The sequence below is a fragment of the Schistosoma mansoni genome, chromosome 3 (assembly GCF_000237925.1).
Source record: "Schistosoma mansoni strain Puerto Rico chromosome 3, complete genome".
In the NCBI taxonomy this organism is placed as follows: domain Eukaryota; kingdom Metazoa; phylum Platyhelminthes; class Trematoda; order Strigeidida; family Schistosomatidae; genus Schistosoma; species Schistosoma mansoni.
In genome coordinates, this window is record NC_031497.1 from 8,011,499 (window position 1) to 8,038,207 (window position 26,709).

Consider the following 26,709-nt stretch of genomic DNA (forward strand, 5'->3'; position numbering starts at 1 on the left):
CCAGATAGATCATATATACATCAGCAAAAGATTCAGGTCTTTGGAAGACGTGAGAACCAGGACAGGAACTGATGTAGCTTCAGATCACCACCTGATGGTTGCCAATATGAGACTAAAACTAAAGAAGCACTGGACAACTGGAGGAACCGTTATATCCTTAGGCTCATCAATTATCCCGTAACAAAATCGCTAATCAAAATACCAACTTCTATAACTTTGTCCCTGTGCTAAACCAACGATGCGTCAACCAGAACTATCAGTCTTGATTCAACTGTGATTTCTTATTCGTCCTCTGTATAGTAACCTTTCACCTACGTATCACGAAAAAGAAGCTAAATTTGAGGAACTGTTAGATATTAATCAATGCTGGATAACAGGAACTAGCATACAGAATTTCACAGATTTTGTAAGATTACCTTAAATAAGCAAAGTGATGAGTTATTGTAGTCAACATAGAAAACTAACCTCGAGATGTTTAATAGCTGATCTCTGTAAGTAACCTGATCGACTAGTTTTTACAGCTGTATCAACGAGACCATCTCTACCTGCCATCGAGTGGAAAAACAACTCTTGTGCAGGTAGCGAAGTGAGAAATCGAGCAGTACACATACCACCAGCACGTGGACGAACATCGTAAGGTGGAAATGAAGGCAGTGTTTTGCCACTTAGCATTAGTGGGACGCGACGACCTTCTAATTCAATCTGACCAAGAGCGACAGACATTTGTTGAGCGTTAACCTTTGAAATAAATGGATAAAATTAAAGAGAAACTTTAGAGAACATAGTAAGCTGAAAAAAACTATCTAGAGTTGTCTGGCGTAGTACAACTAAAAGAAAGAAGCGTACAAATAACAAAAATATTCAAACAAATATCGATCATCAATAATATCAGAACAGTAAAATTAGAAATTAATTTAGTCATAGAATGAGCTCGAAGCATAAACAAAATCTGCCGTAACTAATTTACAAAAGTTAAATTTCAAAAATCATTCGTTATTATGAACAATAATTTGTAGCGAAAGAAAATTGTAGCACTTAAGTACCATAATATGGTCAACAAAATTTTCAGAACATTATGGAGCACCATCGAAAATTTTTCAAAATTTCACCAAATTGTAGTTATTTAACATTACTACTATCTATTTAAAAGTAGTCTGAGTATTTTTCGTAAATTTTAATCGACTGTTGATTATCATGAAAGGTAAATTGCGAATATTGGCATTTGTAAATGTTTTGAGATATCTTTAGCCTAATATGTATACTTTCTGTATAAAAACTTTATACTTGATGATTGCCTTTTTTAACGAATATAAAATCCATGAAGACAATTTACTCACTATTTACTAGCTTTCTTTTACAACGTATTGGGAAACTAACTGGGTATTTATGGCATGGAATAAAAATTTAAACGCTTGCTTACCATACCACCCTTAGCACCGACATGAACCATGAGTTGTAAGTTGTTCTCTGGAAAACCAACATATAAGCCTCCTGGAATCGCAGAGTCACAGACTGCATCTTGAGCCCTTTTTAGTCGATCTTTAATTGCCATGTCCAACTGAGCAAGACGCTTTAGAGAAGACTGGTCAGTTGATGAAGGGAATTGTGCTTGACGATACAAACGCTTCACATTAGATTCGGTTAGTTCGTCTGGTTTTAAACTGAATGTGTCTGCAAAAGCACAGAGGCCAAGATCTTTAAGATTACTGAAACGACGTTGTCTTTCTTCATCTGCTCTATGTGAAAGCAAAATATCTTTCAAACCCATTGTGAAGGCAATGAATTTTAAAAACCTATTGGCTAGTAAACTAATCCCATTTAACAAACACGAAGCAGATTCAGGACCATATGCTTCATATACACAATGTATCAAACCTGTACTGCTTGAACCGATATGTGATTTGTCTAACATGCCAGATGCAAGATAACCATCACATATAACTAAATCTACATCGGATAATGGTGTTGGTCCACCGGGAGCAACTCCAGACCAAAGTTCAGCTTTAGTTCGTCGACCTATAAGGGTAGCATTTAGTGGTAATAAACCTGTAGGTGTGAGATTTATTAACAATGTTGAAATAACCTGAAAAAGAGAACAAAAGGTAGAAATATTAGGTAAAATCATTTGAACATAATGATAGTGTTTTTATCTTATTAAATATGATGAGATCCCCCCCTTGGTCCCATGTTCTTTCCGACTACATAATCACTGAGTGATGTCAGTGAGTTGGCTATTATTTCTTACTAAATGAAGCAACATATTCATACTCTCTCAAAGCATACACTGATCAAGTCGATCTCATCTTTGCTATTATTAGACGAGCAGATGTGCTTGTTCAATAATATTTGATGCCTGTGGCATCATATCCAAAACGACAAAAAAAGTTAACAAATATCTGTTACTGACAATGTCGGAATAAAAATTCTTCCTATACATGCTTGACTGTTTGGGGCTGTTTGATTACTTAACTATGATAATGTTGTGGTTGGTAGAAGAGTTAGAGCATATAGAAAGTATTGACTAGACAACGAGAACTTTGAGAATTAATTCAAATATAATAAATAACCAAGATACACATTTGCTTCTTCTTGCAGTGAAGACTTATTGGCTCAAAAAAAGATGAGATCCAAAGTTCAAAAAATAAAAATAAAATAACATGAATGGTTTAAATGATGACGAAATAGGGGGGAATCAATAAAAAAGCGCTAAAACCATTATATAAATCAAAGTACCCTCATTTAAGTACCTGTTTTCCTGTCCAAAGACATTTTGGCCAACAAATTGCAGGTTTAATTGTGATAATAGATGGTGGGCCCGAAGATGTTTGACTGTTTATAGCAAATAAAGGTCGAAGAGCATGATATACAAGATCCAAGTAATCAGCATGCTCGAAAAACCGATCACGCATTGTTAATTTAACTGCTGCTATAACATGATCCTGTATAAGCCCAGCAAGTGGTGTTCCATCTTTAGGTACTAAATATTGATGTGGAACAGAAGCTAAACACAAATTCAATGAAAAATAATACACGAAACGATGAGCAAAAATAAACAAATATCAGTAGGAAATCCTATCTGAAAAGATATAACATGATAGAAAAAATTATTACAGATTATGGAAGAAACAAGTTTTGGCAGTGGACATGAATAACGAGTGAATTTATTTTAAAATTTGGAGTTACTAGATAGTTGGTAATAATAAATGATGTGGAAAAGTTCATTGACACTAGTATACTAGTTTATAAATGAGGATTCAATCAAAATATTGATCCTCAACTTTTCGAGCCTAAACTGAAACACAACTGATGACTTTTGAAGAAAAAGAAAAGGAAACATACGAAACTAATGTTTCTGAATGTAAGTAAGCGATGGTCTATGTAGTCAAATAATTTAACATAAACTAAGCAACTGCATAACGAAAAATTATTGTATTACGAGATTTATGTAGCTAACTTATCGCATCAGGGATCAATAAATTTATTATCATAAATCAAAAACCATTAAATTATAACTAATACCGTAACCAAGTCACACTGGTCAAATGTGGTATATATGAGTCCCAGTTTTCTTAAAATTGACCAGACTTTATTAGCATAAGTGAATCCTGAGGGGATTGCCTTAATATTGTCTTTTAAACATAGGTTTTAGTTAAGTTGAGGCGTGGCTAGTAGTGAAATCTAGGATGCGCGTCCGTCCTATTTGTGACTCATCAACCGAATATTGAGTCCCGGTGTGAACATCAACACTGGGTTGCAAGTACATCCAACTGATGAACCGCGCGTTCTAGATTACACTGCCAACCACAATCCAACTTTATTAAAACGTGATTAGATATGAGTTCTAATTGATAGTATTGCAGATCAGATCAAAACAAAGTGATTAGTTTACCTAATGTTTCAAGTTCAGCTTTTGCTGCATAACTTTGAACAAAATGGCCGTTCATTTCATCCCCATCGAAATCTGCATTGTAAGCTTTACAATTTGAATAATGTAATCGGAGGGTTTTTGCTCCAACACACTTTATTATTCGAACACGATGTGCTTGCATTGAAGGCCGATGAAGGGTAGGTTGTCTGTTCATAATAAGCATATCACCATCAAGTAGATGACGATTAACCTGGGAAGAATTGAAGTAAAATGGAGAAAATGTAATGCAAATTGTATTGTATACTACTGAATGAAAACAGTGGAATGAATATTTTTTTACAAAAAAAAACGTTACTTACAACGATAGGTATGTTATCTTTACCCGATATAAGTGGTTTTAACCGTAAAGCTAACATTTCACGTTTCTTTTTAGCCTGGGGAGTATCATTCTGTGGCAGCATAGTAATGACACCATTTGAAAATTGAATACTTGTAGCGCCTGGATAGTTATTTGGTCCATTCATTACTAATTGACGTAAATGAACTAAATTGAATTTTGTTACTGGTGTTGGGAATGTTAAACGGAATGCGAAAAATAACGGTACTCCAACCTAAATATTGATGAGGAAACAGTTAATTAGTTAACAAAATGTATTAAAGTATCTCAATGTATAATATGAAGTCTATAATGAGTAGGTAATTTACAAGCGTATACAGCTGAATATTATGGACAATGATAGACATAAAATCAAAAATATCGTTTATCCTCTCATTTCTATCTCTTTGGTATTTGCAACAAATATTATTATACTACACTATTACACCATAGCTTATAGAGAGCAATAACCAATGATTAGCAAAAAAGCTTGAAGTACATAACACCATCCATTAGGCACTATATTCAATCCAAAGAAGTTTACTCATACCGAGATTGTACGTCTTGGATTCTAATTATTCCACCAAAATCAAATACGGATTATATTATTTAATTAGAAAAAGATTTTCTGAGTAGAGAGGAATTATGCATTGTTTTATTTCATAACATCAAATACTCAAAGTCACGGAGTTGGAATTCAGCCTTACCTACTTTGCTTTGAGCGGTAGCTCTCAAATAAAACTTATGGTTCAAAACTGAGTACGCAAACTTGCACTTGGTTACCAAGCCGCATTACATAGATCATTGTAAAATTTAGTTACATAAATCCCGGAAATAAAGGAAAGACATACGATGCGTGTGGTATTAAAACCTCTGTGAAGTAAAGCAGAGGTCTAATTACTGCATAAATACCAACTAGGTCGGTAATAAGCATGGTAGAAAGCACAGACGTTTTGAATATGCAACAATATTGAAAATGTGTTATAGCTCTACACAAATCAATTAAATCGTCACAAACAATGAGAAGCATGACTGGGATTTAACAAAAGGAGAATGTGGAAACATAAAATCGAATATCATATACTTATTTAAACACAAACGTTAGTACAAGGAGGCACCAAATATATATGCACCACGTAAATCATTCATTTTGTGTGAGGGCTGAAATACTGCTCGGGCGCCCAAACCGAAGCAGGTGGTTTTCTTAGGGAGCCGTTCGCCGAGTATACAATTGACTGTAACTACACTGCCTTAAAATCATTGTTCGATATATTAAACAAAACCAAATCAAATGAAATATATATGCTTGTACATATTTATATGTGCTGGTGGAGAAGGTAAAGTATACATAAGCTACCTTGGGTCACCCATATTCTTCAGCAAAAAGAGAAGTGAGTACTGAAGGAGATGACTTGAAATATGAAAACCTAAAGAAATGGGAAAACTATACATATACACCCTAATGAACCAATGTTGATACAACTTTGTAGACTACCTCAGGTTAAATATTAGGATTTGACTTATATTTATGGTATAATTTGTTATTATTTGAACACATAAATATTGGTACAAGGGGGCACTGGATATATAAGAGCAGCACAAAGAATTGCCATTTCATTTAATTGTGTGAGGGCTACGATACCGCCCGGATGCCCAGACCGAAACAGGTGGTTTTCTTAGGGGGCCACACCCGGAGCCTTTGACCTAAAGGTCTAATCCATAAGGCAGTGGAACATCGTGGGGAGATGCAGTCCCATGGTAGCCAGTGACCGATAACAGGTTCATACGCTATTTGTTTCCTTAGGATCATGTAGCCCATGGGCACCATTGGTTTGGAATCACGGTTTTCCAACTCCACTAGGTGGATCCTTTGTATCCACCAACCCGGTTAAAGCGCCGGACATTCGCCTTTCGTCCTCTCAATTTCGTAAACAACACGCCCGCCACAAGAAGGCAGTGAGTAGGAAGGCTGGAAATACTATCCAGTGACCTAAACTGAAGTAGGTAGAGCGCGATCCGAACCTATCGTCCAATAACTGAAAGTAAAGTGCTTAAATCACTAAGTCACAGAGTCGAAGGACTTGACTGTACTGGAGAATAAATCATTTCAATAAACGCTAACAGAAATATCAAGGAGTCATGACAAAACTCCCCAAGATTTCAATAAAGGTCAGTAGTAAGTAAAACATAAGTAATACTAAGATATACGAGATTAGAGTGGGAATGATATTATTCATATTTGCTATTTCGGTTAAATGTGAACTACACAGAGATTATTTCTGATAGGATAATATGATGACTAGGATTGCTGAGTTATTTAATATAAGAATACTACTCTTAAAATTACCTTTTTGTGGATGTTGAACAACAACGTACTTCTGACTAGTGGGTGAAATGAAGTTAAGAGAATAATTTTCGAAACAATTGTCCTAAAAACTTGTTGGATGTAAAGAAAAAAGATCATACTAGCTGATAACTTTCTACGAGATAGCATTTTTTGAAAACGTTCTAAGATATACTGAGACTGATAAAAGACCGGAAATAAAGAAGACTGTATAATGTAAGAGTATTTGGAAATATAAGGAAGGTTAACGCTACCTTGTATTACTAGTAAGTGACTCGTAATCATATTTCAATGAAGGATTCGTGGTTCACATGAGGTACTGGTAACTAAGGGTCCAAATAATAGTTCATGAAATGAATTTAGATGAAATAAAAAACTTACTTCAGTAACACTAAGATTTGGATCCGGACTAATAACAGAACGGCATGCGAAATTAACACGTTTTCCCATCATGTGCATACGGAAGAGACCTTCTTTTCTTTCTAAACGTTGTCTTAGCCCGGGTAGTCGAACTGAGTTACTACTGATCCCATTTCTGGACTCTAATCCTAGAGGTGTGATTGCCATATTCATATCGTATATTCCATTAACAGCTGCTTGGAGAAGCACAGTTGCAAGTTTAAGAGCACCATCTGATTGTGCATCATCGATCAAATCGCCATTACTAGTTGTGGACTTTGGTTCTACAGGTTTATTCACATCAACAGAATTGCTCACTTCATTATGTTGACGGATAAACTCCACGATATTGTGTAGACATTGGGCTCGCTTTACAATACGGACATAAACAGCAGTTTCCGGATGCTCATAAACCAAATTCCCAACATGCCGTGGCTAAAAGTGAAATTAGTATACTTTGCTTCATCGAATCAAATGCAATACAAAGACAATAACCGAGATTCCATCTAATATTTAGAGTGAAAAATTAACTTTATTACTATCACACAGAGAAGTACCTACCGGCTTTTTAAAATTCGGCCTGTGACTTGAAATTTAGGTTTGAGTGAGTACAAAGTATGCCACTACTAAAGTTTACAAGGATCTCCCAATGTTATGGAATACCCAAATCCAATAATAGAACACGATTCTTTAATTTTCAGTATAGTGTGGTGAAGATTGTTGAATTTTATTAAAATCGTGAAGCAATCTAATTTAGACCACCATTGAAAACCTGGAAGCACTGGATGGCCGTTTTGTCTGAGTATATGAATGTGATCTACGATTTTGCACGTGGGAATCGAGCCCAGGACCTTCGATTTTGCGAGCGAACGCTTAACATCTAAACCACTGAGTTAGTATCCAACAGCGTTATTGTCTAGACTTAATTAGTCCACGACGTTACGCGACCATTCTCCACAGTCTTTTTCAATGTTTGAACAGAACAATAAATATATAATTAGCTAGGAAGATTAGACCTTCAACTATAATACTAGGTGTTCTAACAAATAAATACATTGTGGTGGAAATTTGTCTTCGGCTTTTTAAGTTTTAGATGAGTTGAGGGGCAGAAAAGAGATAGTTCTGTTAACAAATATTTACAGATCTACTTAAAAACAGAGAATGGACATTATGCTACATCGAAGAATCAACACTCAAGATAAACTTCTTACCCAACGACAAAGAGAAGGAGACAACAGAACGTTATCCATAAAAAATACGTCAGTAGGAAACGTGTGGTTTAATCGTGCGGCTTGAAGCATAGGAAATAACAGTACTAAAAGATCCCCGTCATGGGCCCAGAGACACCTCAGCATTACACGGATCATCTCTTAAATAATAAAAAACGCCGAAATGTTATTAAGTACGTTTGAACTATGAGTGAACAACAAAGCAATTATGCACATGAATATCAAAGCTTACATACTGAAGGACACTTACATCCATAATAAAAAAGATCAGTGCATCCATAGGAAAATTATAACTGGGAAGGGAAGGTTCAGCATGATAAAATGGTGAAATTGAGATTGTAAGCAGGAGGATCATAGAAACAGAAGCAAAACAGCTAGGGGAAAATTTCTATGGTTAAGATAAGAGGGGAGAAGATGGCTTTGAAGGAAGAAAGGTATGAAGAAAGGAAAGATACGAGAGACTAAGACCGTAGTAGGAGAGGTTGCAATAGTTTCTTATGGACACATAATTTTGGTTTATCCAGATGTATAACTAGTGTTCCGGTAAGATCGGCAGGACAATCTTTCGGTCATATATGGGGAAATTCGAATACCTCACTTCCGCTTGAGGTTTATTCTGATGTCGTTTAGAAGAACAATAGGGGCTTCCCAATTAAAGCATTTAGCTCGGAGAATGAAACCATCGAAATAATAATTTACATTTTGCGAAGTTTTTACTGATTTCCTAAAATACCAACTATCTGCAAAAGATTCCCTTTTCTTTCCTTTTTCGTTCTTTAGAAACAGTACAGTGTACATTAAAAAACAAAAAATAGGCAATATCTTATAGTTGTATTTGACTGCTAGGTTGTTATAAATGTTATCATATAACTCTGCAATAATACTTTATGAAGTATTCATATTGGTTTCTTGTATCTTGCTGCTTTATTGTCTTAAATATATAACAATTATTTTAGAATTAATTTTTACATACCAGGTGGGAAACATATTTCCTTGGAGTGTTGTTGACTTTTTATAGCTTCAGACAGCATATTCCGAGCAGTGGATAAGTTTGCCGTGTAAACAGCTTCTGCTTTGCTAGCTTCACTTCCATCAGACATGTCGATAAACAAAGACAAATTTTGTTCCATGCGTTGGTCATCTACTTTGCAACCCTCAAGAAGGTCACTACAATCTTCTTCCAATTCCCTACAGAAAGAGGTCAAAGCAATAATAACGTTGAGGTATTATGAAAAGTCTCTCTGGCAATGAGGACATCTCAAACACTGCTGTCCTCAAGCAAATCAATGCAAATTAATTAGTAAATATTTCTACATTCAAAAACGACGCGTAAATGTATATATTCAAAATCAAAGTACATTAAAAGACTTTTTTGCCTTCTGAATGATACTAAACAAATAATTAACCAAATATTTGCACACACATAACTAAGTGTAACGAAACGCATATATAATAAACCATATGAGAAACAAGAAACTACTGGACCAATGAGTTAACGAGCAAAGACGTACTAAAACAGTAAACTCAGAGTAATTATAATAAACTAATGAATGAAATCTGTGCTCGGGAACCTGTTAGTGTTACGATAATGAGTATCCGACTCAAGGCCATTCGCTTGAAGTAAATTAATATGTTTCGTTAACAACATATTAATTATTTATCCATAATAAAAGATCCATCAACACGCCTTACATCTTCCGTACTAGTTATAAACCTAGTACGGTCATTTGAACACAATTTAAAACTGACTGACCATTAGAACTAACGAATGAACGTGACACACTCCGATTTTGTTAGTACAAACAGCAATACTGTGATGACAATTTTATACATTTATATAGTTACACCAATTGATCGCTTAGTAGTAAATGATTCCGTATTGTCTGGTCCGTAGTGTTAATTAAATTCTATAGAACAGGTATCCAGTATGTGAGAGGCGAAATAGTGAGGTCTAATTACTTGAACGCTCGACTGAGGTTGTACCTGTAACTGCATCGGCAACTTCCCCCAGACAGCAGCAAGGGATTCGGTGACGGTAAGACAACTTTCCTGAAAATGACAGACGTAAGCTAAGCTGACCTATTGCTTCAGGTATTCAAACAAACTAGCCTATAACTGAATACTAATTATACTGACGAAGCGGATTTTTAGAAAACACAATTCCTCTAGCGCTACAGTGTACTAGACTCAATTAGTACACTGTTAGTTTATTTTTCGGTGGAAATGAGAGAAACATACATCTTGTTTCCATTGTTTCTGTATTATATGTTGGGACGAGAGAATTTCTGAAAGAACGATGTTTTGACAAAACTCATCACTCGGTCGATGAATGTTTGAACCTGGATAGAAAGAGAGGGTGAGAAAATACACTATTGTCTAATCTGTAAAGCTTCTTGGGTTGCGATCAGAAATCCCCTATTTTTATATGCACCATATTAAAAAACCCCAGTATTTTGTTTCTTACCTTTTGGCGAATTTGAAAACTGTATTATAGAGAAACTAGCAACTGGATTTAGTTGGTTAATATTTTAGAGCGACTGTTCAGTCAAGTTTTGATTAGGATAACAAAACAGGGAGACACAGACATATAGCCTGCTAAAAACATGTCATTTTGAGTTGCTCCAAGTGACTTTAATGCAGCGGAAGGGAGTTAACATGAATGAAAATTAAGGAACTGAAGATAACTATGATAGTGGTGAGCCGGATATGCAGAATATGATTCAGAAACGGATAAAACTGATTAGTAAAAAGTATAAAAAAAAACTGCACTAATTCAGCTTATTTTGAGCCATATTACTCTAGTTTTCTTTCAAATGACTATAATTAAAGCATATAACAGAGCCAAACCTAGATGTCAGTTATCGTACGAATCAACTTGCACATTTCAGAAGCCGTGTTATCCTAGATGTAATCATCGATGAAATCCCCGCAAGAATGAGTACTACCGGTCCAGTATTTGCCAATGTCTACTTTTTTCTGGTACCCACAATACACCTAAGAGACTCAAAAGGAAAATATACTGCAACACGTTTTGCTTTAAGCAAACCCACACTTGTGACAACTTCTGGAAAGGAAGATGCGAAAACAATACGTATTTAATGGTAGACATAATCGCAGTAATACTACCGTAGTATAGGACCACAAAGTGAAGGACTGATCGTGTTTTGAGTTCTAAGCTACGGTAATATCTGAGTCACAAGGGGGAACCAAATAAATGTGCGCCACATAAAGAACTCGATTTGTGTTAGAGTTGGGATACTGTCCGGGTGCCCAAACTTAAGCAGGTATCTGGGTCAACGCGGTCATGAACCTATATTGATTGATAAATGTTTTGTGTTGAACATCATTAATCACCACCTAACTTGATGAGATGCTGTTTAAGGTAGGATTGGGTTTGGAGAAGCTACATGTAACAATACTAGAGTGGTTCATAAGTTCAACAACATTTGATGTAAATCATCTGGATGAAATTGTCATCAGGCAGGATCGTCGGAATGATAAGAATTAGACCCTCTATGGAAAAGCTCAGAATCGATTGTGAAGGGGTCAGATGTACTGTCTTTATGAGCTTAAACATTCTGGTATCCAACATACACCCTCGTCTTTTGACTCAAATACTTACTGTTTATGAAGCGAAGTGTGTTTACTTGGACCCATAGTTTTTTAGTGTTCAACCGATGCATTCATATTGAGTCTAATAACTATCATTTTCAGCAACCCTGAAGGTTGCTGGACATTTTCAAGAAATGCAAACTACAACTTACTCTTTCATTCTTGCCTTTGAACGGTTACTGCCAACAATCGATATTGGGTGGAAAACTAACTGTTGTTTACTAATGTGTCTTAGACCCCAAGACCCGCTACCGCACAACTTGCAGGGAGCACGGGGTCTTGTGGCTAAGTTTCTAATCGCCACTTGACGCAAATCATCGCCTGATAGCCCTTCCAACTCTTTAATTTCCAGAGTTTTCAGTTTGCCGGGGAGCTTACCAACTAGGAGCATTAACGTTATTATACGAGATACACCTACCTGGTGCTCCAAGTAAATATAAGGCTGAAGCAAGATACTCTGCACTGTATAAGCGAAAACATCCAAAGCAAAAAGACTTCACAATCTTGAAGAAGTAAACACAAAAAACACGTACTCACTTTGTACAATACATCAAACATGAAAGGGTTGAATACCGGTTTCGAAAACTCGATATGGCCACAATGGCCTGGGCAGTCTGTGAAATCCATGCCGCAGTGTGCACAAGTCTCGCTGTAGCCAATGACCCCTATGAAATATCTATAAGTAGTATGTTGATATTTTACCAAAATTTACGTCATGAAGCCCTCCATCTACCCCACGACCAGTAAATTTGTCGAAAGCCAGGTCATTTGTTACTTTGCGAACTGATAACCTTCTGACTTCATCAGAACTGTAGAATCCATATCGAAGACCAACTATTTGGCCAACGTTAGCACAATCCATTGCAAGGCGTGCGATGTGCTCGAATCTTGCGGTGTTGAAATGACCTAGAACTGTTTCAGTTTCAGTTTAGGAAGGACGGTGGGTTAGGTGGACTGTGTTAGTTCTAGGGACGGCTGTCTCTCCTTTGATCTAACTTTCTTATGAGAGCGTCCACAGATGTAGCTTCAGCCGCTTGTTGAGGTAATAAACTCCATTCGGTGTGAAAATCAATAGTCTGCTGACACGTAATTTCAGATGGTTCAAATAGTTGTGGACGGAATAGAAGCTTTCGTTTAACGAGCTTCTGTGTCTAGTAGCAGTGGATCACCAATACCTCCAGGCGGGAACCTAGGTATAGAGTGTCCTCGTATATTCCCTGTTTTGAAAAACAAGAAGTGAGGGTATAACAGGTGTTAATTTATCACTAAGTAATTTGAAAACTATGATCGAGTCACCCTTAGTTCTTCTATACGACAATGGAAATAGATTTAGTTTAACCAGTCGAGCATCATAAGGGAGCTCCGTTATTCTGGGAATCAGCTTAGTTGCGGTTCTCTGAACATTTTCCAAAAGCTCACTATCTCACTAGCTCACTATGTCTCTAACCCCGATATTAGTTAACTTGTATAACAGTCAGTTGTGAGGAACTTTGTCAAAAGCTTTACTGAAGTCAATGTAGGCTCCGTCATAGATAACATTTTATCTTTAAGAGGTCACCAATTTTCACGAGCTACTAATAAGTTAGTGAGACATGAATAACCTGTTCTGAGGCCATTCTTCTCTTCAGAAAAATCTGGTTTCCGTCGAGATACTCAAACAGCTCCTTCGGAACAATTTTTCTGAAACTTTAACAATGAAGCTGGTTGAGTTTACAGGTTAATAGTTGACATGCTTATGTCTCGTCCCCGTTTTGGAGATAGGACTGAAGTATTCTTCCGGTCTTTTGGTAATCGACCCTGGGTTACAGATAGAATAAAATATATGTTTGAGGAATTTGTGACAACATTTGCCAGTTCCTTTAGAAACCTAGAATTCAAATCATTGGATCCCATGAATTAGCCTATATCAAACACATTTAACAGAACAAAGACATCGAGTTCTCTAATGATCACAGTGCCCAGTGTGTGTGGGGGGGCTGTATGAACTAAATGGGAGACTATATGGTATGTACATTGCCAAATAATTTGAGAGTACCTGAACTTTGACATAGTCATCCTCCACTAATGGTGCAGTACTACTGTCTCCCAATAATTCTGGGATATTTCCTCTTCCCTTAGTCCATTGGTTTATGTACAAATATGAGCGTTTGAGACACTCTATAGATTGCTTAACAAGTTTTACAAATATTTCGAGATTCTGGATATTGGGATCTTGTCTCATCAGTACCCAGTAACCTAAATCTCTCCCATATTCTTCTCCTCTTACAAAGAATGATGCAAGCCTCTTTATTGGATCACAGTGGGGGGTTTCTCGAACCCCTTGGCGTAGTTTCAAGGATGTGTGGTGCAGTGAATTTCAGGTACAAATTTCTGAACATATCCCAAGACATTTTACTGGGGAACTCTGACCTTGTTGACCAATCTGCTGAGGATGCTGAATGCATAATACCTTGTATATTTGCTTTCCAGACGTTGGGTCTGCGATGGGCTGACACATGCTCGTTATCGACAGCTATGTGGAGTGGCATATAATAGAGGTTTGTGATGTCATCTTCATAATGGGTCGATGTGAGATCTGATAAGGATGACTCGCAGTCCGGGTTTTACCTAGTTGCATCTCTCACATGTTTAACTGCGCCACATATGATGACCTCATTAATTAGTTTCTGTTCAAAAGAATTTTCTGACATTTCAGTCCTCTGTTCTTTCCAGTCGACTGTAGGCGTATGATAATCTACTATTAAACATTGACCACTAAATGACCAGGTGTTAAAACCGTACACCACTACCTCATTCACCTCACAGCTTAAACTGCGGTAGACCAAATCAATCAGCCGCTTTTGTCTTCTCCATCTCAAGCGGCAAATAACTAATTCACACTTCCCATTCCCATGAGATGTTATCAATATTGGTCAGTGGGACAGAACGCCTGATGAGTAGATCTTCTTCTACTCTTTTACGTTTATGGATTCTGTTGCCTCTTACTAATGTGAAACTTTTAAAGCCAATTTCCCTACTATCTATAGACTGCACCAGCCAAGTTTATGTGACTGCTATTATATTCGGCTTAGCAGAGTATATCTGTGCACCTATCTCCGACCGCTTATTAAACAAACCCCAGGCACCTGGGAAACAGATTCGAAGGCCATTAGAGGTCATTTAAACACCAGACACTGGCAGCTGACAAAGGTAATCTATTGCTCCTCAGGACCCATATGTGAAGAGCCAGAGCTGGTTATGAGATGTAGAGGTATGACTTTACCGTTCTTGAAATTAATTTGATGTAAAGTTATTTAGCTAAGTCAACCAGTTTTAGTCCGAAAAGAGGATAGGTAACTTTAGCTGACCCAGTTTCCTGTTGAATGATTTACGAAATCGGACTTGAAAAACTTGTTGAGTCATGAAGTTCCAACGGTTGATGATTCGTTTCGAAAATCGGTAGTCCACTGACAAGAAGCTTGTTCTGGACTTGTCAAACTTTTCAGAGTTTCTCAGGAAATTCCACATTTTAGAAGACAAGAAAACTAGGGCTTGTAAGCATAAACTATTACGATGTAATCTAAAAACTGTAACTGAGTCACCGAAAATCCCTCTATATGGTGAGGAGTATATGTTTGGTTTATCCTGTCTATCATCATACAGCTGTTTTGCAACTCGGGGAATCAGCATTATTCTGGTACTCTAAACATTCGCTAACCGGTCATTGTGCATTTTTATTAGAAGGTACGAAGAATTGTATGCAGAACTGAAGTTTAGGATGAACAAATATTGTATCGCAAGTCAAAGGCTTAATATATTGACAAAGGGGGTTCTTAGAATTTTAGCAGCTGTTGCACGGGACTGTGTAGTGATTTTCTGGTCTTGAATGACACTGACTCCTAGATTAGTGCGTATCCAGGTAATAGGTATCTCAAAGTCATTCACCGCGTGTAATAAAAGGAATGCATTAAAAATCCTCCAAAGTGTTTTGTTGGGCAGTGTGTATCTGTTAGATTATTGTTTGGCTCGTCATTAGTACTACTATGATAATAAACCTAATTCCAAAATTGCAGACTTGTCATGAAGTGACTATTTAATCTATAAAATTTTGCACGGAAGTTCCTTCATTGTCTATACTGACTCGTCCTGTAAAGACATCAGTAATATGACGTCTAGCGCTTCTGAATAACGCATTTAGGCTGGATAGAAAGTAATATGTTTTATACAAAATACAGTAAGCTATGCATAATGACCACGCCTGTATAGCTGGTCCACACCATCTTGAATGATTGTTTGGGTGTTCACCGTTGCTGGCCTTTTCTTCATGTTAATTGTTGAATATGAATTGTTTTAGTAATTATATGTTCAGCTTCGAGAATTTTGTGGTTATGAATTAATATCACTACATACATATACCTTGGTGTTCAATATGGATCACAATATACCTTAAGGTATTTGTCAGTGCTGGGGCAGTTCGAAAAATATGCCTCGTTAAGTTCATACAATCAAAGAAATGCCGGAGAAACTTTTCACCCAATCACCCTTCAATTGAATTCAGCAGAAACATCTGGCAAATACAAAATCACATATCGCTGTTTGGATCGGATATTTAACCATATTGCTACTGTATCTATAAACTTCCGGAAACACAAGGGCAGGTGTAATACTATGAATATCTACGTTTTACTGTGCAATAACTTACGTTGGAATAAAGCTCTTATCAAAATGTGGGGTCCTTTTCGAGTGTTTCAGTTGATGTTTGGAGGTAGTTAAAAATGTCGGGAACGGCTAGCAAGATGGTTTAAGCGTCTCAGTTGGGAGACTCATCAATCAGTATTTTTTGAACTCTATACTACCTACTCTAGGTCATCTTGAAGCGCTAAATTATAATTTTTTTTATTCCTTACTGCTCTCCATGACTTCATATAGTTAGGATATAACGAAGCCGATTTTGCTAGAACATTAGGAACATTTACACACAAGAGAAACAACACTGGACCCAAGAATGTGCCCTAGAGCAATTCAGTAAGTTCAGTTTTCTAGCTGTATAACTTTGAAATAACATGAACTTTTTGTTGGCGCTCGACTAGGCAAACGTTTATTCACATGAATTCTCCACTAAATAAAAAATATGTGTCTAGATAAAAACAGAATGGAGTCCTTGGTACCATTTTCTAACTTGGTGAATGATATTCTTACTGACTTTATAGCTGATCATATTTTCGCTTATCATAATTCAGCCTAGTTTAATGCTTATAGTCACTGAATCTACTTAGTAATCTGAACGCTTAACCATGTTCCTCGTATACGAGCTTCCAGGTGATTGTAGCTTTACTTGCGTACTTACTTACGCCTATTACCCCTCGTGGAGAAGCATAGGCCGCACACCAGTATTCTCCACCCAACCCTGTCCTGGGCAATACTTTCCAGTCGTCATTCATCCTTATCATATCTCCTTCTATTTCCCGGCGTAATGTGTTCGTTGGCCTTCCTCTTTTCCACTCCCCTTCAGGATTCCAAGTTAGGGCTTGCCTCGTGATGCAGTTTGATGATTTCCTTAAGGTATGTGCCATCCGCTCCTAACACATTTTCCTCTTGAGTTGGAAGCTGATTTGTCCTCTCCCACGGAAGGCTGTTGCTGACAGTATCCGGCCAGTGAATGTTGAGTATTTTGTGTAGACAACTGTTTATAAATACTTGTACCTTCTTGATGATAATTGTGGTAGTTCTCCACGTTTCAGCTCTGTACGTACAGTAGGACTGTCTTGACGTTCGTATTGAAGATTCTCACTTTGATGTTAGTTGACAGTTGTTTTGAGTTCCATATGTTCTTGAATTATAGAAATGCTGCCCTTGCTTTGCCAATCCTCGCCTTTACATCTGCATCAGATCATCCTTGTTCATTGATGATGCTTCCCACGTACGTGAATGTTTCTACACTTTCGAGAGTTTCTCCATCAAGTGTGACTGGGTTAGTGTTCTCCGTGTTGTATTTGAGAATCCTACTTTTCTTTTTGTGTATGATGAGGCCTGATGATGTAGAGGCTGCTGCTACATTTGCTGTCTTCGTCTGTATTTGTTCGTGTGTATGGGATAAGAGGGCTAGGTCATCTGCGAAGTCCAAGTCGTCTAATTGATTATGAGATGTCCATTGTATTCCGTGCTTCCTGTCAGATACCAAGGTCTTCGTAATCCAGCCAATTACCAGAAGAAGGAGGGAGAGACAGAGTAAGCAGTCTTGTCTGACTTCCGGTCCTTACTGGAACTGCATCTGCCAACTGTCCTCCATGCACCACTTTGCACTGTAGTCCGTCGTATGAGTTCCGTATAACGTTGACAATCTTCTCAGTAACTTCATAGTGTCGAGGAAGTTTCCATAATGTTCTCCTGTCCACACTGTCAAACGTCTTCTCATAGTCAATGAAGTTGATGTATAGTGACGAGTTCCACTCAACTGATAGTTCGACGATGATCCGTAGTGTCGCAATTCGATCTATACACGACCGGTCCTTACGGAGTCCAGCCCGTTGATCTCGAAGTCGAGCGTCTACTGCATCTTTCATCTGGTTCAGCAACACTCTGTTGAAAACTTTTCCTGGCACTGACGACAGTGTGATGCCTCTGTAGTTCTCACATTTGCTCAGATCTCCTTTCTTTGGTATCTTGATGAGGTATCCTTCTTTCCAGCCCGTTGGCACTTGTTCATCTTCCCAAATCTTCTTGAATAGAAGGTGAAGCATTTTCGCAGTTACTTCAATGTCTGACTTCAGTGCTTCAGCTAGTATATTGTCAGGTGCTGCTGCTTTCTCATTCTTGATTTGTCTGATGACCGGTCATCTTGACTTCTTCGATCGTTGGTGGAGTGACATCTATAGAAAGGTCTGTTTGTGCCGCTTCGATGTCCGGTGGATTCAATGGGGCTGGTCTATTCGGAAGTTCCTCGAAGTATTCTGCCCATCTGTCCCTCTGTTCTTGAATCTCCGTGATTGTCTTTCCTTCATTGTCCTTGACTGGTTTCTCTGGTTTACTATATCTCCCTGCTAGTTTCTTCGTTGTATCATATGGTTGTTTCATACTCCCTTCTCTTGCATCTTTTTCCGCCGTCGTTGCTAGTTCGCCTATGTATTTCTGCTTGTCAGTTTTAATGCTTTTCTTCACTTGCTTGTTTGCTTCTGCGTACTCTGCTTGCGCCTTGACTTTCTCTGCTCGCGTTCGACTGTTGTTGATTGCTGTCTTCCTGTTCTTCCTTTCTTCAATCTTGTCCGGGGTTCCTATAGAGATCTATTCCTTATTGTGATGCTTCGTGCGACCCAGAACCTCCTGACACGTTGAAGTTAATGCTTCCTTGATCCCTTTCCAGTTGTCCTCCATCGTAGTTTCTTCTTCTTTCAGTAGATCCTGTAAAGCTTGTAACCTGTTGTTGAGAGTTATCTTGAATTCGTTGAGTTTGTTAGTATCTCGAAGGAGGGCTGTATTGAACCTTTGTATTGCTGTTCTCCCAGTTGTCCAATGTTTCTTTAGCTTCAGTCTCAACTTGACCACGACTAGGTGGTGACCAAGTGGTGATCTGAGGCTATATCAGCTCCTCTCCTGGTTCTCACATCTCCTTTTTTCCTTTGGAATTTTTTGTTGATACAAATGTGATCTATCTGGATCTCTGTGGTGTGATCCGGTGAGATCCATGTAGCTTTGTGTATGCGTTTGTGTAGGAATATTGTGCCGTCTATAACCAATTTGTTGAATGCATATAGATTTGCAAATCTCTCCTCATGTTCATTTCTCTCTCCCAGTCAATGTCGTCCATTTATAAATTCATATCCTGTGTTGTCCAGTCCGACTTTAGCATTTAGATCTCCCATCAAGATGATCAGGTCCTTTCTTGAGCACTTAGCTATGATTGATTGCAGCCTCAAGTAGAACTGATCTTTATCGTCGTCTTTGCTATCATTGAAGGTTGCATAACATTGAATAATATTCATTGTGATCCCCTCCTTCTTTGTTTTGATTGATGCTTTGATGATTCTGGATTCGTGAGATTCTCATCTTACAAGTGCACTTCGTGCTTCTCTGGACAGCATTAGTGCAACTTTCTGAGTGTGTGTAGCATTTTCCCCTTCGTGACCAGAGTAAAGAAGCATCTCTCCCATGTCTAGCCTTTGCTGTCCAGCTTGTGTCCAATGTGTTTCGCTGATTCCGAGTACTGCCAATTTGTATCTCCTCATTTCCATTGCTATTTGACTGGTCTTCCCGGTCTCCTACATTGTCCGGTCAGTCAGTCAGCTACAACGTAGGACCAGGCACATATATGCATCGGTCCAAGTTGCCATACCTAGTCAGTTCATGTTATCTCATGATACCTTCATACCTGGTACTGTTTATTCAAAAAGCAGAAAATTGTCGATTTACGGACATGGCTATGAACCACAGACAAATTATTTGTCATACTAAAAATATACTTCTGAAGGCTGACCACTGAACATATGGTATATAACACACATCAACATCAGAAATAACCTTTGAGAAGAAATTAATTAGTTGTGTCATCCGCACGCTAGGTAACAAGATAATTAGGGTCACTGAATAGTACAAACTCAGCATGATATGACATATTTTAGCCAGTCGAACGGTTTCACTCAGCTCCATAGTAGACCAATCAGATGACAATGTAATTGCGCTCATTATCTGAATTGCAGTCACACATTTTACGGTGTCCCTAACCATGAGAGATCGTTTCATGAAATTATGTACTCGGAGCCTGATATTTCTGGGATCTTAAGAACGCCTATGTCCCGCCATAAAAAAGGGACTTTTATCTGGATTGGTTAACGAGGTTTCTAGCAAGCATGTTTGCGGAATACAGTAGGTCCGAAAGAGTTGAGATTAGTTAGATTTGGCTGTTAGAATGCAGAATTTCACCGGGATGTCCTTCTCATCTATGTCAGCAGTCGGTAATTTGGTTTCGCAAGCAGACTAAAAGTCAGAACCACTGGTTGATATCCTTTTGGAAAGGACCTATAACACTTTGATTATCCATCAATTTTCAGTAACCATTTGTACTGGTATTGGTTCTTAACTACAGGATCTTTGAACCTGAACAAGAATTTACTGAGATTCGCATTCAAAATGTAACACTTAAGCGAGGTCACTAATGATGAACTCAGGAACAATTTATCGGTTTTAGCATGTCTCAGCATTTCAGTCATGATCATTCTGTGTAACTTATCCCTAAATATATCATTCTATCTCCAGCTCCAGCCCATATGTGTTCTTCAGACGCATTAAACATTATATTTCTGGCCACAATAGCACGAGTCAATATAGACAATGGTGTGACTCACGAAGTATCTTGTAGATAAGGTCATGCCAAATCTACGATTTTGGGATAAGATATATTATTATAGTAGCGGAGATAAATTTACTAATACTAGACTAGGCCATAAATCTACACACTCAATATCCAGTGATCAATCTTCTAAAGAAGAAATGAATAACAGAATAACAGTAATATCGTTAGACCCGAAATTTACAGAAATTCAGTAACGGACTTTATGTTTAACATATCAAGGTCGATAATGGACAATACATTTCATATAGTAACCTGAAAATCTGTACAAAACAACGTAGATCAGTTTTTTACTGAAACACGCTATATTCAGCAGGTACAGTCAGTGTTACAGGAAAAGACTTGTTAGATCAACTGACAGTGAGTAAAAACGATCGTGACAACCCAGAAACAGTGTTTTGACCAAAACAGGCAAGGTATCTCAAATCAAACAGTTCCAAAGTGAGCTACCTAAAACAGAATCTTGACTAACAATTGAAAAGCCAAGAACCCACCTCGGCAGAGATAGATTCAGTCATTTATTTCATAGGGGATCAATTTAGATTACAGTCAACAGATATAGGACCCTCCGGAACACAAAGTTCTGGGTAAAATAAATGTGAAATGGTGGCTAGTGACGGCATAAAAGTGTCGGCCATTATTTAAAAATTGTGAGGGAACCGACGTATCAATTTGATTACCTCTAAATATTTTCCCTGAAGCGGGAATAAGACCGTTACGTCTGAGTTGTGCTCCTGTCCGTTAATAAAGGACGGTTGATGGACACATTTGGGACCTTCGACACACATAAGATGAAACCCAGATTCCAATTGCGGTATCAAAATTTTATCTGTAAATTGAGAATTATCAACCCAAATATTTTGTTCTGATAGTAACTTTTATTTTCACAACAAACTTTAAATTTTAGGTTCCCAGAGTAAACGTTCCCAAATACTAATCGGAAACAGGGAATAAGCTGAAAGATTCGTGGTTAGGATTACAAACAAACTAAGCTCAAAGTTTAAGCAAAACGAAAACACTCAAGAACAATTTAAAAGGGATGATATACAAAAATGATTTGTCGTGATCAAAATGTTTTGAGTTCCCCACGTTAGAATGAGAACAAATTATCTCAGCAGCTACGAATACTGAAATGACAGAAAAGCCGAATGGAAAGAGTAAATGAATGTAGAGTTAGGATGCGAGTAGCTTTGCAATCTTTCCTGTCATGTAAATTAGAAATGATGGCCCTGTAGGGCTAGTGTAATGTCATTGGGCCCTAGCCAAATCATCCTGCAGTCGAGTCACTGGATATCGAACAGCTTACTGATCTTCGTCAAGTTCAAGGACGAACAACACACATCAGTTAATTGTCTGTCATGAACTTGGCCATGCAGCAGTGGTCGTGTAGTGAACGAGAACACAGGTGGGGACAATCAATATGTGGTAATACGAAATTACTGAGTGTCTCCGTAAAATATAAGAACCATACATTGAACACTTCATTTAAGAATTTCCGTCATATGTCCTTCACATTTTGTGTGATTCTTCCTATTCTCAGTTCCCTTCTCTTTTCCATTCTTATTCCTTCAACTTAATCTTCTTAGCCTTCTGCTGTCAGGGTTTCCATTTCCGATTGGTGTTGCATACCACTTATGTCGACAGAAATAAATAGCATATACCACGGTCACACTCTGTTCTTTGTACTTGTTCTTACTAATATATTTTTGGAGTAACGTCGTTTACGTTGTACGGTCATCAAAGCAGCCATTGAGCCTGGATACGACGAAGGGGTAATCCACGTTAGGTATTAACCGCGAGGCATGACTTCAACGTTAGCTGGTTGGCCACACTATTCCCGTCTAACTTAGGTAGGTTCCCGATCATTCGACACAGGTCGTCTACGTTAACGATCTACAGATTTATTTTAGTTATCAGTAAAAAGCCTATGGATGTAAATGCGCTTCGAAATAATCATCTTTGAACATTAAGTTTCCAGGTTCTGGGGTTTCCTCTTTTTATATTTTTAGAGTGCCACAGAATGGAGATAGTAATCATGTTCTCCGGTAATTATTACTCAAATGGCTTCTGGTAATATGTGAATCAGATCACTGTATCAGGAGAGTAGTGTCAATTTGAGCCAACAGTATTGTGATGCATAGCTTTTAAATCACTAAGATGTTTCGTGGTTGACACATCAACAACCATTATCGAACCTTAGAATAGGTCTCTGCAACTTATTCTTTAGTTTGTACGAACAATAAAACCATTGAGTTGGTGAGGGGTTCAGAGTGTTTTATGAATAGGCTTGAGTCACAGCTACTCACGAAGTAATAAGCTACACTAGGTCTTTATGTTGTTATTATTAATGAAAAGCATTGTTACCTTTAACGAATATTAGCCTTGTTCGACTCCAACCGGGTCAAGCGCAAACCGGTAGGCGAGACGAACTATCAGAATTAACCGATGAATGATTGCTGCAAATCCAATTTCAGAAAGAATAAACAGACTCCAGTGGTTCCGAAACTCCCGCTGCACTGGCAAAATATCTAAAGTATTTTCTCATTGTTACTCAAAATATTCGTTAGACTTATATTGTAACAATCAAACAAGTTTCTCTGGTTCGCATACTCCAGAAATAAGAAATCAAAAGAGGACGAATATTGTAGGCCTATAGCTATATTGTCTAGACGTTCATAATAGTGGGGATTGTGTACGAACTATGGGGCTTAAAGTTCGTGATCTCGGGTGAAAAAACGAATGATAGACAAACTTTCCGCTGATCTTTTTCTTATTAGTTACAGACTACAAGTCAGAAGAGGGATGTTACATATCGAACAGAGGAATGCCCAGTCCATTTTCTATGGTAGATGGATCAATAGTAGGATCACTGAGAAAAAATACAATGTGTCTTTCAACATCCTGCTACCAATATCTTGTATTTCATATCACGTGGCAGAAGATAACTTACAGTTGTTCGGTTGAGTATATTTTTTAGAAGTTCCTTAGTAAGAACTTTCTACTTCTAAATCTTCGAAACATCACTGATAGGGTACTCTCTTAGTCGTGGATGAAGTCAAATGTTCCGTAAATGAGGCAGTGAGGATTTTTGATTGTCATGGTCAGCTGATTTGACAAAATGTAGCATATCTGAACGGCATGTAGTTTTCCTGTAACCAATGGCTTTTAAAACACTATGACCAAGGGTGTGAGAGTAGAAAGGTTTCTGTTGTTTAATATATCTATTAAGTACCATTATCGGTGACAAAAATTCTATGAAGCTTCTGCAATTTTACCTTCAACCCGAAATATGTGCAGATAGATTGTGTTAGTTGTTTGTGTCTGGACAACCGTCACGGTTTTACTCTCGTGAAACTGAAACAATTGGCGGTAAGTGCAGATCTCGTCGTTACTTGTTTTATCTGTTGGTCGTTTTTCACTGCTCACTTTTCGGGAACTCCGGTCAACTGTTGCATAAACGTAGAGAACTACTAACCTGGCTAAGTATTTGATGATGGCCACAAAAGGATTTACACCTTTATAAGTGGAAACAATTAGTTGTCATGACCAATGTTATCTTGTTACCCACTTAAGTGTCTTTTGGAAGTTAGGGGATAGCTGTTCTACCATTGTTTTAAATTTTAAGGTGGTTAAAAAAGCTTTTCCCACCTTTCCGTTGTGATTTTTGGAGAGGAAGCAGTTTTTGTTTACACCATTTTCCTTGGGGAATGATGTCTTCATTCTCCACTCTTTGTTTGATTTGAATGTAGCACGAATTTCATAGTTTGTGTTATTGTTTCGGTTGGTCCTATTATTTTTAAGTCACGTTTTCTGCGTTATGCCTGCAGTCGAGCATGAAAGTCGTAAAATTACAGTTTGTTTCAATATTCGCTCTTGAGCTTTGTTACTCAGTGCTTGTACATTAATTCGGTCATAATGTAATCACTAAAACCTAATGTTCGGCTCAAAATAGATAGACCCCCCAGGTATCACTTTTCTACAGGCTTTTAATATGGGAATGGCTTATTGGAAAATATCTACCAATGTCCGTGTTTCTCACTGTTCTTTACTTGGTTATGAAAGAAATATACCTTTTTTATCATACAGGTGCAGTGCAGTCAGTTTAACGGACTATAGCATTCATGGCTGTTTCTGTGCCTTGCTTGAAAGTAACAGTAAATGTTGATGGATGTGATGCACCGGCTGAACAAAAAGACCAAACATTGACACCAATTCATTGTTCATGCCAGGTAAGACACAAGTGTTCTGCTTTTTTTCTTTAATTGCAAGAAATTCATTTCTTCCTGTGGTTATCACACTTCGTTTTATGCTGAACTAAAAATATGTAAAGATAATTATTCCATTAACAAGGAATATCCTATCATTCAAACCATTAATATCGCTCTTATGTCGCCTATTTTAAGAAAAAGCTACAGGATATCTTCTGACATATGCCTTTATTTACAGCTTCAAGTTTATGTCATGGTGCATTTCATTGAAAACAAGTTTGTGTATTTACCGTTAATCTCATTAGTGAAGGCCAGTTCAACTGCCCAACCTCCCAGATAAAGTTGATGTCAGATATATATATATATATATATATATATATATATATGCGTAGAAGGGATAACTGACTATTTACCTAATAGCTGGATTGTACATAATGGTTTAGGATAAAAGGAAATGAATACTAGGATCAGGGTCTAATCATATGTATCAATTTTTCAAAATTAAAATGTTTTGTTTTGTTAGAGATTTAAGAATCTTTACCTCATATTACCTATTTGTTAGTCTACTGGATGCATAGTAGATTGCTAGATAAAAATGGTAAATCATTTGATAAGACTGAATCCCTATTGTGTGGTGTGGTTGGAACGTAAGTTACATTTGCCCGGCCTCCTTATTTATTTATTTAAACACATAAATATTGGCACAAGGAAGCAACAGATACATATGCGCCGCACAAATCTCATTTGATTTGTGTGAGGGCTGTAATACTGCCTAGGTGCTCAAACTGAAGCAGGTGGTTTTCTTAGGGGGCCACACCCGGAGCCTTTGACCCAAAGGTCTAGTCCACAAGGCAGTGGAGCATCGTGGGGAGATGCAGTCCCATGGTAGCCGGTGACCGACGATTGATTCATACGCCATTCGTTCCCTCAGGATACTGGAGCCCATGTGCACCATTGGTTTGGAATCAGTGTTTTCCAACTCCCCTAGGTGTCCACCAACCCAGCTAAAGCGGCGGGCATTCACTTTTCGTTCTCTCAATTTCGTAAACAACACCCCCGCCACAAGAAGGCAGTGAGTAGGACTTCCCTGGCAGAGTCTATATACGCGTGACCATGTGAGAGCATTTGGAGAGGGAGAGCGGACTCTCCCCACTCTCGGCCGTACCAGGGCATTTTGGGGCCTCCTAGAGGTAACCACACCCAGACATATTATTAATCAATCTTTTTTAATGTAGTTTAAAGAATTTTAGGAGGAGGAATATTTTCAGCGACTCTGCGAAATGTGTTGTAATGATCACAGGTAACATGTTGAAAATATAGCCTCTGCCAGGGAAGTCCTACTCACTGCCTT

At 37.8% G+C, this 26,709-nt stretch overlaps 2 protein-coding genes across 2 annotated transcripts in view; one reads left to right on the forward strand and one right to left on the reverse strand.

Moving 5' to 3' along the window:
- Smp_129500 (putative dna-directed rna polymerase I largest subunit) overlaps positions 1 to 12,690 on the reverse strand; it is a gene marked incomplete at its 5' end in the record, with an annotated part of 31,310 nt that extends 18,620 nt beyond the window's left edge. The window contains 12 exons of the mRNA XM_018799100.1: positions 466 to 738; positions 1,421 to 2,083; positions 2,748 to 3,001; positions 3,890 to 4,118; positions 4,228 to 4,479; positions 6,970 to 7,422; positions 8,199 to 8,356; positions 9,190 to 9,404; positions 11,981 to 12,209; positions 12,247 to 12,331; positions 12,366 to 12,493; positions 12,531 to 12,690. Coding sequence (XP_018650922.1) covers positions 466 to 738; positions 1,421 to 2,083; positions 2,748 to 3,001; positions 3,890 to 4,118; positions 4,228 to 4,479; positions 6,970 to 7,422; positions 8,199 to 8,356; positions 9,190 to 9,404; positions 11,981 to 12,209; positions 12,247 to 12,331; positions 12,366 to 12,493; positions 12,531 to 12,690 — 3,099 coding nt within the window. The remainder of the gene's footprint in view (positions 1 to 465; positions 739 to 1,420; positions 2,084 to 2,747; positions 3,002 to 3,889; positions 4,119 to 4,227; positions 4,480 to 6,969; positions 7,423 to 8,198; positions 8,357 to 9,189; positions 9,405 to 11,980; positions 12,210 to 12,246; positions 12,332 to 12,365; positions 12,494 to 12,530) is intronic.
- A 12,556-nt stretch (positions 12,691 to 25,246) lies between these two features.
- Positions 25,247 to 26,709, forward strand: part of Smp_013520 (hypothetical protein) — a 17,630-nt gene continuing 16,167 nt past the window's right edge. Inside the window, exon 1 of the mRNA XM_018799101.1 lies at positions 25,247 to 25,379. Coding sequence (XP_018650923.1) covers positions 25,272 to 25,379 — 108 coding nt within the window. The 5' untranslated portion in view covers positions 25,247 to 25,271. The remainder of the gene's footprint in view (positions 25,380 to 26,709) is intronic.